Raw genomic sequence first — 15,211 nt, forward strand, 5'->3', positions numbered from 1 at the left:
TTGCTGAGAAGATTTTTAGTTTGACACCATCCCATTTATTCTTTTTAAGTTTTTTTTTAGTTGTAGATAGACACAATGCCTTTATTTTGTTTATTTATTTTTATGTGGTGCTGAGGATTGAACCCAGTGCCTTACAGGTGCAAGGCAAGTGCTCTACTGCTGAGCCACAACCCAGCCCCATTTATTGATTCTTGATTTTACTTCTTATGCTTTAGGAGTCTTATTGAGGAAGTCAGTTCTTAAGCTGACATGATGGAAAGCTGAGCCTAGATTTTCTTCCAGTAGGCAAAGGATCTCTGGTCTAAAGCCGAGGTCTTTGACCCATTTAGAGTTGAGTTTCATGCAGGGTGAGAGATCAGGGTTCAATTTCATTCTGCTACATATGGATTTCCAGTTTTCCCAGCACCACTTGTTGAAGAGGTTATCTTTTCTCTAATGTATGTTAATGCAACTTTGTCTAGTATGGGATAGCTGTATTTCTGTGGGTTTGTCTTGGTGTCTTCTATTCTGTTCCATTGGTCTTCATGTCTCTTTGGTGCCAGTACCATGCTGTTTTTGTTACTATAGTTCTGTAGTTTAATTTAATGTCTGATATTATGATGCCTTTTGCTTTGCCTTTCTTGCTAAGGATTGCTTTGGCTATTCTGGGCCTCTTATTATCCCAAATGAAATTTCATGACTTTTTCTATTTCTATAAAGAAAATCACTGGAATTTTAATAAGAATTGCATCAAATCTGTATGTCGCTTTTGGTAGTATGGCCATTTTGACAATGTTAATTCTGCCTATGGGAAATCTTTCTAAGGTCTTTTTCACTGTGTTTGGTGTTCTGTAGTTTTCATTGTAGAGTTCTCTCACCTCTTTTGTTAGATTGATTCTAACAATTTTTTTGAGGCTATTGTGAATGGGATAGTTTTCCTAATTTCTCTTTCAGTTGATTCATCATTGATGTATAGAAACACAATTGATTTTGGGGTGTTAGTTTTATATCCTGCTACTTTGCTGAATTTGTTTATGAGTTCTAGAAGTTTTCTGGTGGAATTTTTTGGATTTTCTAAATCATGTTGTCAGCAAATGGTGATAGTTTTTCTTCTTTTTCTATTCAGATCCGTTTAATATCTTTCATCTGTCTAATTGCTCTGGCCAGAGTTTCAAGGACTATGTTAAATAGAAGTGGTGAAAGAGGGCATCCATGTCTTGTTCCAGTACTTAGAGGGAATGCTTTCAATTTTTCTGCATTTAGAATGATGTTAGCCTTAGGCTTAGAATAGATAGTTTCTACAATGTTGAGTTATGTTCTTGTTTCTACAATGTTGAGTTATGTTCCTACTATCCCTAGTTTTTCTAGTGTTTTGAACATGAATGGAGTCTGTATTTTGTCAAATGCTTTTTCTGCATCTAATGGGATAATTATGTGATTCTTGTCTTTAAGTCTATTGTTGTGATGAATTACGTTTATCAATTTCTGCATGTTAAACCAACATTGTATCCCTGAGATAAATCCCACTCAATCATGTTGCACTATCCTTTTTTTTTTTTTTTTTTTTTTTGGTGATGGGGATTGAATCTAGGGCTTGTGCATGCAAGGCAAGCATTCTACCAACTGAGCTATATCCCCAACCCTACACTGTCAATTTAATATGTTTTCGTATATGACTTGTCAGTATTTTATTAACAATTTTTGCATCTATGTTCATCAGAGGTATTGGTCTGAGGTTTTCTTTCCCTGATGTGCCTTTGTCTAGTATTGGTTATTGGGGTGATACTAGCTTTACAGAATGAGTTTGAAAGGGTTCCCTCCTTTTCTATTTCATGGAATAATTTGAGAAGGTCTTCTTTGATGGTCTCGTAGAACTTGGCTGAGAATCTATCTGGTCCTTGGCTTTTCTTTGTTGGTAGGCTTTTGATAGTGTCTTTAATTTCATTGCCTGAAATTGATCTGTTTAAATTTTCTATGTCTTCCTGATTCAATTTGTGTAGGTCACATGTCTCTACAAATTTGTTGATGTCTTCAAGATTTTCTATTTTATTAAAGTATAAATTTTCAAAATAGTTTCTGATTATCATCTGTACTTCTGAAGTGTCCATCATGATATTTCCTTTTCATCATGAATTTTAGTAATTTGAGTTTTCTTTCTCTTCATAGCCTGGTTAATGGTTTATCAATTTTATTTGATTTTTTTAAGAACCGACTTTTTGTTTCATTGATTTTTTTTTTTTTTTGCTTCAGTTTCATTGATTTCAGCTCTGATTTTTAATTATTTCCTGTCTTCTACTGCTTTTGGTATTGATTTGTTCTTTTTCTAGCACTTAGAGATGTAATGTTAGGTTATTTATTTGGTGACTTTTTATTCTTTAAATAATGCACTCAACGCAATGAACTTTCCTCTTAAAACTACCTTCACAGTGTCCCAGAGATTTTAATAAGTTGCGTTGCTATTCTTATTTACCTATAAGTTTTTTTTAAAAATTTCATCCCTGATTTCTTCTGCTATCCATTGGTCATTCAATATTGTATTATTTAGCCTTCAGGTGTTACAGCAACTTCTATTTTTTTTTTTTATGTTATCATTGATTTCTAATTTCATTCACCATGATCTGATAGAATGCAAGGTATTACATCTATTTATTTGTATTTGCTAAGAATTAATTTGTGACCTGAGATATGGTCTATTCTAGAGAAGAATCTGTGTGCTGTTGAGAAGAAAGTGTATTCAGTCAATGATGGATAAAATATTGTATATACGTCTGTAATTGTATGTTAGTTCTATAGCTTATTTATTGAGTTTTTGTTTGGAAGGTCTATCCAGTGATGAGAGGGGCATGTTAAAGTTACCTGGTATTGTTGTGTTGTGGTCTATTTGATTCTTGAAAATTAGAAGGGTTTGTTTGATGTACATAGATGCTCCATTGGGGCATAAATATTTATGATTGTTATGTCTTGTTGATGTATAATTCTCTTAAGCAGGATGAAATGACTTTCTTGATCCCTTCTGTTTAACTTTGGCTTGAAGTCCACTTTATCTGAGAATAGAAGCCCCTGCTTGTTTATAAGATCTATGTGAATGAGATGGTTTTGACCATCTTTTAACCTTCATTCTGTGGATGTCTTTGCCTATCAGGTGTCTCGGACAGCAAACTGTTGGGTGTTGGTTTTTAATCCAATCTGCCAGTCTATGTCTTTTGATCTGTTGGGTCTGTTGTAATTTTGTATATTTTGGGGTCCTATAAACCTCCTATATTTGGTTTTCCAATTCATTCTTAAGGTTTGGAAATTTTTCTGATATTATTTCATTGAAAAAATTTGTGCATCCTTTAGTTTGCATCTCCAAGCCTTCATTTGTCCCAGTAAATATTAAGTTTGGTCTTTCCATTTTATCCCATATTTCTCGTTCTGTTCATGGTCTCTTAACATCTTTTCTCCATGGTCAACTTTATTTTCAAGGTTATATATTTTGTCTTTAATGCCTGAAACTCTGTCTTCCAAGTGGTCCTGTCTGTTGGTGATGCTTTCCAATGAATTTTTAGTTCAGTTTATTGATTCATTTCAAAGGTATCCAACTGAGTCTTCTTCAGAATTTCTATTTCCTTATTAAGGTGATCTTTCACTTATTTTTTGATTTCATTTCTTATGTCATCTTTTAACTCATAGATAAGTTTAAGCATGAACTTTCTGATTTCAGGTCTTGACATTTCCTCCATTGTGGTATCAATGGAGTCTATCCTTGAGGTATTCTGTGTTGTTTGGGATGGTTTGTTCTCTTGCTTTTTCATATTGTTTGTGGGTCTGCCCAACTATGTGGATAGATCTGATGCTGTAGAGTTTCTACTTTATGAGTTTATAGGATCCCTCTATATTACTGGTACCTTACAGATGGGGTGGGGCAATAAGAGCAACAGTCTATTGTTGAGAGCCACAGCCGAAGGGGCTCCAGCAAACTTCCAGCTGCCGGCTGATGATTGGCTCACAGCGGCCCCAGCAACATCTAGCTGATTGGCTCCTCTGCGGTGATGCTCATTGGGCTGTTTCCCTGCCCTTTCAGACCACGGAGCTGCTCATTGGGGGGCTTTTTTGGCTCCGCCCATGTGACCCAGCCAATCGGCCTCAAGAGCAGGAGGATTGTGGGAGGTGGAGAGAGGCTTGTGAGAGAGAGAGGCTTGTGGAAAGCCGGTGGTGGCAGTTGGGGCTCTGAGGGTTTTTCCTGAGAGGCTGTTTTGTTTGGCGTGTGTGGTTCTAAAAATAAAGTTAGTTTCTTTTGACAAGTGGCTCCTGATTATGCCCAGCCAGACTGCGGCAGTCTATGCAAACAATATAAAGCAGTAGACAGGTACTTAGATGCTATTTTGATGTCTACTGTTAACTGGTACACTATGTAGGAACAGTAGGATCAACATTTCCATGAGTAAAAACAATAGAGTCATGAATTATGTTTGGCTCAAAATCAAACAATAGGTGTTGTCTGACTTCTGCTGTATTAATTATTGCTGTGACATTGGTGGTAGGGGCAGACATTATATACATCAATTAGTATTATGAGGTGTTAAGGATAGAGTTGAGGATGAGGAAAGAAGAAGAGATCAGAAAATTGTTTACAATTTCAAAGGATGAATAGGGCAGATATAGTGGTAACTTAGAATATGTTGTTAATGTGAAAGGGGAAGAAAAAGTAGAATATAAAAGAAAAGAGAGAAAATGGAATTTAGGTGTCAGCAACAGAAAAAAGAGAGGGAGAAAGGGAGTTAGAGTAGTGGCAAAGACAATACAAAACAAAATATGATAATCAAAAACCCTAACCCTCAAAATAAAGAGCATGGGAAAATAACATCTTCAGAAAAAGAAAAAAAAGGGGGTGGGGGGCTAGAAAAGAGGAGAAACAAGTATGTGTATGTACAGAAGTGTTTGAATCAATCAGTACACATCCAAATAAAAAACTCAATATAGAAACCAAAAACAAAAAGGAAAACAAAACAACAACAAAAAAGGAAAAATCTTGGTGAAATGCTAAGAAATTAAGGAGTCATTTCCACTATCATGGACAAAACAGTCAGTGAGTATATGTTCACTATGCCCAGCTGATTTTATTTTTGTTTCTTCTTGAGGTATGGTCTAAGCATCAATATGTGGGTTGCCGAGTCCTTCCTTTTTATTTTGTTGCTCATCGAGTTGAAGGTGGGGGTTTAAGACTTCCCAATTTCCCTTCTTGGGACATCAGTTTGGGTAGGACAAATGGTGAAGCCATTAGCTGGGGTAGATGGGCCTAGTAGTGGATTGGTGTGTTAAGCAAGCTGGGCTGCAGCTGGGCAATGACACAACTGGCCATGACCTAGGGGCCTAGCTGGCCTGGGCCAGGTGGATCAGGGGCAGATGCTAGGTCCTGTGGACTAGTGGCAAAGATGTGTGCTGGGCCAGATAGGCCTGGCAGCCAGGTGGCAGCCTGGCTTGCAGGGCTATGGGCCAATGGTGAAGCTGTGGGCCTAGTAGGCTGAGCTGTGGTCCAAGGTCTGAGGGTTGGGAGACTGGGGACTCAAGGTCCGGAGGGCCCAAGTTGAGTGCTAGACTGGTGCAGCACCTGGCATGTCTCTGATCCAGTGGGTGTTGTAGACTGGGGTGGGAGCCAGGGACAGAGCTGGTGGGCCTGGTGGGCAAGCCAAGAGCCAAGTACCCTCACACCCAACCTTCTAGTCTCCTGACCTGCTACAGCCAGCCCTTTCATCCCCTCAAGGCTGCAGGACTCATAGGGCTGGGGAGAATGGGTATCTCTCCAGCCTTTCTAACCTGTTCTCCTGGGAAAAATGCTCCTTTCTGACTTTCCAGGGTTTGCTTGGCCCAATCAAGCTCTTGCTAGGCTCAGACAGGCCCACGCAGACCTAGCTACAAACTCACAGATCTGGGTTTCTAGTTTCTGTTTGCTCCACTGCCTGTCTTTTTGTTCTTTGTGCATTCTCATTTTCTCAAAATAAATGTATGTTGCTCTGGTATTTTAAAAAAATATTGTATAGAGAGAATCTACTTTGTAAAAAGTTACTGTTTCTACCTCTAAACTAAATAAGAGAAAGTTGGTTTAGCATTTGCAAAAGTATCCCTGTTTGAACTCAGTGTCCATTACCTGGAACAGATAACCTGATCCAGGAACAAACTACAAAACATCAGACTTTTCAAATTCCACTTTCCTTAAGAATATATTTTTTTTAGCTATATGACTATGGGCCAATCATATGTTCTATTAATTTATCAAAAATAGTCATGTGGAGCACATCTGTAATCTTACTGAGGCAGGAAGATCCAAGTTCAAGGCCAGACTCAACAACTTAGACCCTGTCTCAAAAAAAAAAAAAAAAGTCATACCATGGAAATCTGCCTTATCTTAGGCATGTGTTTTTTTTTTTTTTTTTTTTTTTTTCTTTTATAACTTGAAAATTGATGATGGGGATGAAAACCCAGGGACACAATCAGTCTTAACATATGAGCTCTCTAAAATGCCTCATACTGAATTGTGGGAACTTTTTTTTTTTAATGTCAATATGAATTTGGAAGCAGATTTGAGTCAGATGAGCTTGTTGAAGAGTTCCAGTCCTTAGGGATTCACTCTTTGACACACACTTGTATAGTACGTGGATGAAGTCAGAACATAGTTTCAACTAAATATAAAGATGAATATTGAAATAAGGCAGTGTTTTTTAAGTCTTTGCTGGCTATCCTAGGACTATTTATTAAATAATCTCACATTTTTAGTGAAATATATTTCCTTGAAAGAAACATTTATCTTTATTGGTTCAACAGTTTCAAACAAATCCAGAACAAGTTTTCACACTTTGAGCCTTAGTGCAAAGACACTATGTCATGCAGGAAATAAAATACTTATTCGGTAAAGCTCTCTCCTGATGCAATTAGATATTAAAATGATCAGGCAGAAGACAATTTATGTGATGGAAATTTGCTTGAAAAAGGACACGATTAAAACCTCTATTAAGGTTGTTCATAACATAAATTTGCTCAAACAACTTATAATTTCAAAACAAAACACCCCAAGAATCAACTATCCCTTTAAATAAAAAAAATAATCAATTTATACTCTTCTTAAAAGAATTCCAAAAATTTAAAATAAGTTCCAATTCCATATATATAAATGTACATTTATAACTTAGGTGCTCTTTTGCACTATATACTTTTATTCATGCAACAGTGATGGGACTGGACTTGAGGCTCTACAGTGGTCTTTCCGAGAAAGCAGTATAACTCCTTACTCTGGCAAAGAACAAGGGGGTGTACATCTTGTCAATCTCAAAAGCACTGACTGCAGTCTCACCAGTTGATCTGGAAAGAAAACACAAAATTATTAGTACTGGTATGGATCGGAACATCTCCAAAGGCTCATTTGTTGAAGGCTTGGTCACCAATGCAGCAATGTTCAAAGGTGGAGCTTGTGGAAAGTGACTGAAATTATGAGAGGTCTGAGCTCATCAGTGGGTTAACTCACTGATGAACAATCTGATGGCATTAAGAGGGTGACAGAAACTATAGGAGGTGAGGCCTAGTTAGAAGCATGTCCTGGAAGGAAATTTCTTGTCTCTGGAACCTTCCTTTTTCTCTTTCTCTGCTTCCTGGCTGCCGAGAGGAGAGCAATCTTCCCCTGCCTTACCTCAGCCCAAGGCAATGGAGCTGTCCCACCATGGACTGATAACCTCTGAAACATAAATCTTTCCTCCTCAGTTATTTCTCATAGTGATGAAAAGCTGACTAACAGGAAAATTCCAACTCCTTTAGAAACCTTCTGTGTTTGTAGGGGTGAGTTTATTTTATTCATCATTAACTTTTTAATTTTTAATTTATCTCAGTAAGTTCTAAGTAACTTAGGCACACTGTAGAACATTTAGAAAATTTAGGAAAGTATAAAGGTTACTAATTGTTCTACCACCCATATGAAGTACTTCTCATGCTTTTCCCAAGCACCTGTCTATGGAGGGATCATACTCCATCATTATTATGGTTTGGAGAGAAGGTGTTCCCCCAAAACTCCTGTTAATACAGGAATGTCTAGAGGTAAAATGATTGGATTGTGAGAGCTGCAACATAATCATTCTGTCCTTGTTTGAATGGACTGGGTGCTACCTGCAGATAGGTGGGGGTCTGACTGGAGAGTTTGGTCACTGGGGGCATGGCATAGAAAGGTTGTTCATTCAGAGGCCCCTTCCTCTCTCTGCTTTTTGACTCCATCATTACTCCTCTGGGCACTTCCACCATGATGTGCTGCTGCACCTCAGGCCCAGAGCAATGAAGTTGGCTGTCTATGGACTGAGACATGAGCCCCAAATAAACTTTTTCTCCTCTAAGTTGTTCTTATGAGGTATTTTGGTCTCACAGTAATGAAAAAGTAAAACAGTAATCCTGTTTCCTCTACATTATACTGCCTGTCTGAATAATTTATTTAATTCTTCTTTTGGAGATTCAGGTTGTTTTTGGTATTTGGCAATCTTAAAATGGTTTGGTTTTTTTTTGTGTGTGTGGTGCAGTGGATGGAACTGAGAGTCTCATGCATGCTAGGCAATTGTTCTATCACTGAGCTATAACCCCAGCCTTTTTCATTTTATCTTAAGAAAGGGTCTCACTCAATTGCCCAAGTTCACTTCAAACTTGGGATTCTCCTGCCTGAGCCTCATAAGTAGTTGGGATTATAGGTATATGCTACTGTACCCTACAATGTGGTACTTTTATTATGTCCTTCAAACATATTCCTAAATATTCCTAAGAGAATTTCTAAGATACATATAGATAATTTAAAACTCTTGTTAAAATATGTTTCAAAATAAATTATATTCCTAGAACAAAATACTTGCTTCCACAATGGAAAAATAACAGGTGAAGAAGAAGAAAAGCAGATGATAAATTATGCTACCACAGCCTTTTATTACACTGTTCCCACTAAAAAGAGACATAAGCAGAAAATTTAAGTGATTTTGCAAATATTAAAGTAAATCAATGTGATCACTAGTAGCTTCAAACAACATCTATTATAATATCCTTTTTGTCCTAAAAACAGATCCTAGTGAGTGCAGTGGCACTTGCCTACAATCTCAGCTACTTTAGAGGCAGAGGCAGGAGGACTGCAAGTTTGAAGCCAGCTTCAAGCAAGACCCTATCTCAAAAGGACTGAGGATGTAGCTCAGTGGTAAAGTGGCCCTGTATTTAATCCTCAATACTATCAAAACAATCAATAACCAGAACAAAACAAACAAACTAAAATACCTAGTCCCAGTTTTCTATGGGTCAAGCATGAAATATAGCTAATAAGTATTAGCTTGGTTCTACTTAATGGCTTTTCTTTCTTTGCACCAAATTACAAACAGAAGCAAAAAGGACTGGTAGCTAAGGTATACAAAGAAAAATATTCTCAGTTGTCAGAGCTTATCCAAATAAGTAGGGAAAAGTCATTTGTAAGGTGGAAATGTAACGAGGAAAGTTTTCAATAATATGTCAAGATTGCAAACTTTCAGGATTTTTGATTCAATCTGAATGGTGAATCCTTAGTCATATACAGATATTCTTTCAAATCTACCACTGCTAAATTTAATTTATCAACATGAGTTGGTATTTCACTTCCAATTCCTTTGTTTTATTTAACTTATTTTTGTACTGCTCCTTTTTCACACACATCCTTCAGTTCATTGATTATTCCATACAGGTTAAATCCTACCTCATAAGGACCTTTAAACACAAGTCACCTACTATGTTTGACTTTGAAGTACATGAAATCTTATTATTTTTCATTTTATTTCCATTGATTCATCTTAAGGAATTCTAAAAAATAATACTGAACTGTAGGAGAGTAAAAATGATCTGGAAATTTAAAAGTGCCTTGAGTATGTCAATGAATAAGTAAGTAATAAAATGCCAATTTCATTTCCGTGATGGTAGTACCAATTCACTGTGAGAGTGCTCTGCATGCTCTACTTCTTCACTTAGGCTTAGCCTTTTTAATTTTGGCCTTTTTTTTGGTTTGCAGTAGTATTACATTGTGGTTTTGCTTTGTTACGCAAATTGAAAACATTTAAGAGTTTCCTGAGCTGGATATTAACTATACATTTATGCTAATTTTGGTACTTTTTATTGCATTCACCTACTTGTAGGTAATGTGACAAGAATGATGGATCCAGATGAGTTTGTTGAACCTCTGGTGGCCACTGGAACACAGCTGTAGCCCCACATGAAAACTGTGATCTGCTTCTTGTACAGGGACACGACGAAAATATCTATATTTGTAGTCAAGTGGTTTCTGTAAAAGAAAAGGTGCATGAGCAATAACAAAGCTATTACACTTGTATATAAACATTTATGTGATATATTATGTAAGAGTAACACTGGAAGTAACAATATTTGCACAAAATAGAGAGCTGTCTTGGGCATCACTTATATAAAAGTGTACAAGTTCTTTGAAAAATGGCAGGCACTCTAAAAATATAAGGTTTCCCCCATCATCATAATAACTCCATGTGTTAAACATGACTGCATTATTTCTACTAATGGCTGAAGAAAAGAAGATCCAGAGAGGTCAAACAAATTAACCAATGTTAAACTACCATCCCTTAAACCTAGTACTTCCTTCTACTAAAAAACACTAGGAATATTTTATTAGAATATGATAAACTGGTACAAGCTGCAGAAAAAGTGCAGAGTAAAACTTAATGGAGAAATAGATGTGACAAGGTTCATTAAATCACACTTTTGTAAACGCTAAAGCACAAAAATGGAAACACTGTGAATGGTTTCATTATAAAAGAAAACTGACAATCTTCATGGTATTTCCTAAACACTTATATTAGACAGAGCCTACTCAACTAGAGTCTTATAATTCCCAATTTTGACCTCAGAACACTCTTGGTTGTAGTCAAAGCAGTTATCTCTGTTCCTTAGACTGCTGCCCTGCATTCTCAGGGAGGCAGAGAAGCTAGTGACAGGTGGTTACAAGCAGAGAGGACTCACAGATGAAATGCTGCCCTATTTTGATACATGAGGCTAGAGAAGAGGGATTTCATACAACAAATTCCTTTCGAAACCTACTATTTACAAAGGCAATAGGCAAATACTTATTCTACTTACCTACCAACTGATTTCTTACATACACATTATGTTTTTTAACCAGGATTTAAAAAAATACATAAGGAGAAAGTTGTATAAAAAATTAGGTCTAGGGGAGGGGGGATAGTAGAGGATAGGAAAGGCAGCGGAGCACAACAGACACTAGTATGGCAACATGTAAATCAATGGATGTGTAACTGATGTGATTCTGCAATCTGTATACGGGGTAAAAATGGGAGTTCATAACCCACTTGAATCAAATTGTGAAATATGATATATCAAGAACTATGTAATGTTTTGAACAGCCAACAATAAAAAATTAAAAAAAAAAATTAGGTCTTCAATCTGTTAAGAGAATTTAAAGTACTCTAGAATACAGAATATATCAGTAATCACATTTGCTTAGCATTTTTTTTTTTTTTTCTGCAAGAACAGGAGGAAGGAAAGCAGATTTCTAGTAGAAACTGAAATTCTCTCCAAGATACCTTTATATTTACTATATGGCTAACTTAGAAAGAAAAAACCTCTATGATTCAAAGTGAGAAGAGACAGAAAATATATTCAGGTTTAATTTTTTCACAGGAGATTTTGGCTTTACCTTTCATGTATAAAATCACTAGACTAAAAAAAGGAAACTCTCCAGCTCCCCTCAGATACTTTAAGTTGCCATATATTTTGTGAAGTAGTATAATAAAACAGCACTTTATTCTGAGAATGCTTGAATGAATAGTTAAATGAAAATTCTCAATTCCACCTTGCATACTCACTTCTTCTTTTTTCTTAGTTATTACAGCAAATACTTTGGTCTGATTGTCTGTATCTTGTGACAAGCGATAATGACCCAGCAGAATTGCATCGGTTCTAAAAAATAAAAAACAACACTTTATTTATCAGTTACTGTGAGTATTTAAGTAATCTAGGAAGTTATGAATTACAATAGCATTTACTCAACTTGCCTAAAGACAATCAGGTTATAAGTGAACCTTGATTCCAAGTCCCCCCAAACCTACTAAAGTATATTCTCTTGGAAGAGGCCCTGGTATTTTCACAACTGTCTTCCCCACCCCCATGATTGCTTTTCTGATTATCCAGGATTAATAATCCAATATTAATGTAAGCACTAGCTTACATGAACCTGAAAATGTGAACTGCATAGAAAGTTATAAAAAAATACTACCTGGTATTCCTAGTTCTTAGACGCGGAACAATGGACTGAGGCTCTTCAGGGGTTGTCAACATCATCACATGGCCATCAGGAAAGAATCTTATGTATCTACATAAAAAGAAAAATCACCAGGCTGGGGTTGTGGCTCAGTGACAGAGTACTTGCCTAGCATGTGTGAGGCACTGGGTTTGATCCTCAACACCACATAAAAATAAGTAAATAAAATAAAGGTATTGTGTCCATCTACAACTACAAAATATTAAAAAAAAAAAGAAAAAGGAAAATTAAAAAATCAAAGCATACTATACACACAAAGCATAAAACAAGTCCTTATTTTTCAGTATCTAAACCTGTTCATGGTTTTGAAACCAAAACTGAAATACCATGGGCCAAAAAACTGAAAAAATATCACTGAAGCAAAATTTGATGGACAATCTGTTAGTCCAGTTGGTTTTGTTTTTTTCCCATTTCCCTTAGGGGGAACTGGTAAACTTAATTTCACTCACTGAATAAAAATGAAATATTGCTCTTTTATTAAAGTTCTTTGCTTTTCTAAAGCACTAATTAATGTCACACAAAAAGTAAAATCTGATAATTAATACATACATCTATTTCTCAATGACAGTAATATTTGGTGAACTGTGAATAACTATGGCTAGATAAAAAGCTATTTGAGGGCTGGGATTGTGGCTCAGTGGCAGAGCACTTGCCTAGAATATGTGAGGCACTGGGTTCGATTCTCAGCACCACATATAAATAAATAAAATAAAGATCCACTGACAACAAAAAAATTTTAAATTAAAAAAAAAGCTATTTGAAAAAGTAAATAGGTAAAGCCATGACAAAAGAAAAGGAGAGCTTGAAAATATATTTAGAGGCCAGAAGGAATTACATAATTTACATTAAACTTTTGGTTTGAGTGCAGTTTTTATGTCATAACACTGAATAAAAACACCAAGGGGCTTTTGTGGATAAACCAAATGTGACAAAGAGCAGACCAAATAACTATTGAGCTAATACTTGGAGAGAGAATTTTCCACTCACTCAGTTTACTACAGTTGTACCTGTAATATTCCACTTGGTGCCAGGCTCTATAGAAACCATCAAGAGACTGTTCCCCTTGACGAATATATGTAGTTTTACTGATATACACGCCTATTAACAACAAAAAAATTTTAAAAGCACATAAATAAAACTTTAAAAGTTACAATCATAACACATATCCAGCTTTATTTTTATTGTTTCCTTTAAATATGCTCATAGTACTTATATTTATTACAGAAAATTAAAATCATGTAATTATCAAATACATCACATATCATTATTTCTCCTGGGTTCTAGGGTCCAACTTACCATCAAATCGAACACGAGGCCGTTCTAAAAACATCTCTCTCCATGATGAGTAAGGAACAAGTTTAATACAGCTTCTGCCCCACACTTTCAGGCAGGCCAGACGCCATATTTCAGGGTCTCTAGGTTTAAAAAAAAAAAAAAGGACAACATCAAATATAAAAAGGTAACCTATAGGTAGCCGTAAAAATTTCTGCTATCAACTATCCTTTTTTCAACAAGTATTTATTAAGCACCTGCATGGCACAGTTCCAAGGGAGAGAATAAAAGGCAAGGGAAAGGCTCTGTTCCTTTAATGATAAGAAAGTAAAAAGTAAAATGAGAGAGAAAACTTTCAGGCAGTATACTCAGTACAAAAATTCAATTGACAAAGTAGAATAAGTGGACAGGAATGATAATGTGTTGAGGAAACAGACTACTTCAGAGAAAATGGCTGGGAGAGGTCTCTGGGAAGGTATTGCCGGGATGGGAAAGAGTATGCTGGGCAGCAGCCACAATAAGTACAAGGCTCAGAGGCCAAAGGGTGACCTGTGGGCTCAGCTAAGAGTCAGAAGTAGCATGTGGCTGCAGCAAGGTGAGAAGAGACTACATAATCTAACAGGTAGTAAGGAACAGATGAGGTAAGTACCTTATAGCAGGGAGTGACTATTTATACAAGATGGAAGCCAATGGAGCATTTTATGCATGATTTATGCTTTTAAAAGATCACTGTGGTGGGGTTGGGGTTGTGGCTCAGTGGTAGAGTGCTTGCCTAGCATGTGTGAGGCACTGGGTTCGATTCTCAGCACCATATACACATAAATAAAATAAAGGTCCATCAATAGCAAAAAAATAAAAATAAATAAATAAATAAAAGATCACTGTGGGAATGTCAGGCATGGTGGTGCATGCCTAATCCCAGAGACTTGGGAGGTTATGGCAGGAGGATCACAAGTTCAAGCCCAGCATGAGCAACCTAGCAAGACCCCATCTCAAAATGAAAAATTAAAATGGCTCAGTGGTAAAGAGTCCTTATTTTGTACCCCCCCAAAAAGAGATCACTGTGGGAGAGAGGGCAGATCAAGATGGTAGGACAGGACTCTGATAAATTTAACAGAAATTGAATGAAAAAAATCTGAAATCCTGAGCTGAAAAATACAATGAATGACACAATTCAACAGAGCATCAACAGAAGAAGTGATCAAGCAAAAGAATTTGTGAAGATAGGTTATTTGAACAGTCAAGAAGAGGAAAAAAGAAAAGAATGAAGGTAGGTCAGGAAACTTATGGGATAGTATCAAAAGAGCAAACGTAGTAATTAGTGGTGCTCAAAGAATGAAAAAAGAATAGAAAGCTTTTCTTTCCTTCTTTTTCTTTGCTGACGATTGAATCCAGAGCCTTGCATGTACCAGGCAAGTGCTCTTCCACTCAGCGACATCCTCAGCCCTGGTAAAGACCTTATTTAAAGAAATAACAGTAGACAACTTTCCAAACCTAGAGAAAGATAAATATCCAGGTATGTGAAGTTCAAAAAATTCCAATCAGATACAAATCCAAATAAGACTCTTTCATGACATATCATAATCAAACTGTTAAAGATCAAAAAGAGGATACTGAAATCAGAAAAAAAAATAAAAGGAAAGA

At 36.3% G+C, this 15,211-nt stretch overlaps 1 protein-coding gene across 1 annotated transcript in view; it reads right to left on the reverse strand.

Moving 5' to 3' along the window:
• Window positions 1-6,741: 6,741 nt before the first annotated feature.
• The window catches only part of Fbxo9 (F-box protein 9), a 40,695-nt gene continuing 32,225 nt past the window's right edge, over window positions 6,742-15,211 (reverse strand). The window contains exons 8-13 of the mRNA XM_027938251.2: window positions 13,592-13,710; window positions 13,303-13,393; window positions 12,251-12,346; window positions 11,841-11,934; window positions 10,119-10,270; window positions 6,742-7,314 (exon numbers count right to left, since the gene is read on the reverse strand). Of these exons, the coding sequence (XP_027794052.1) occupies window positions 7,206-7,314; window positions 10,119-10,270; window positions 11,841-11,934; window positions 12,251-12,346; window positions 13,303-13,393; window positions 13,592-13,710 (661 nt within the window). The 3' untranslated portion in view covers window positions 6,742-7,205. The remainder of the gene's footprint in view (window positions 7,315-10,118; window positions 10,271-11,840; window positions 11,935-12,250; window positions 12,347-13,302; window positions 13,394-13,591; window positions 13,711-15,211) is intronic.

The sequence above is a fragment of the Marmota flaviventris genome, chromosome 6 (assembly GCF_047511675.1).
Source record: "Marmota flaviventris isolate mMarFla1 chromosome 6, mMarFla1.hap1, whole genome shotgun sequence".
Lineage (NCBI taxonomy): Eukaryota > Metazoa > Chordata > Mammalia > Rodentia > Sciuridae > Marmota > Marmota flaviventris.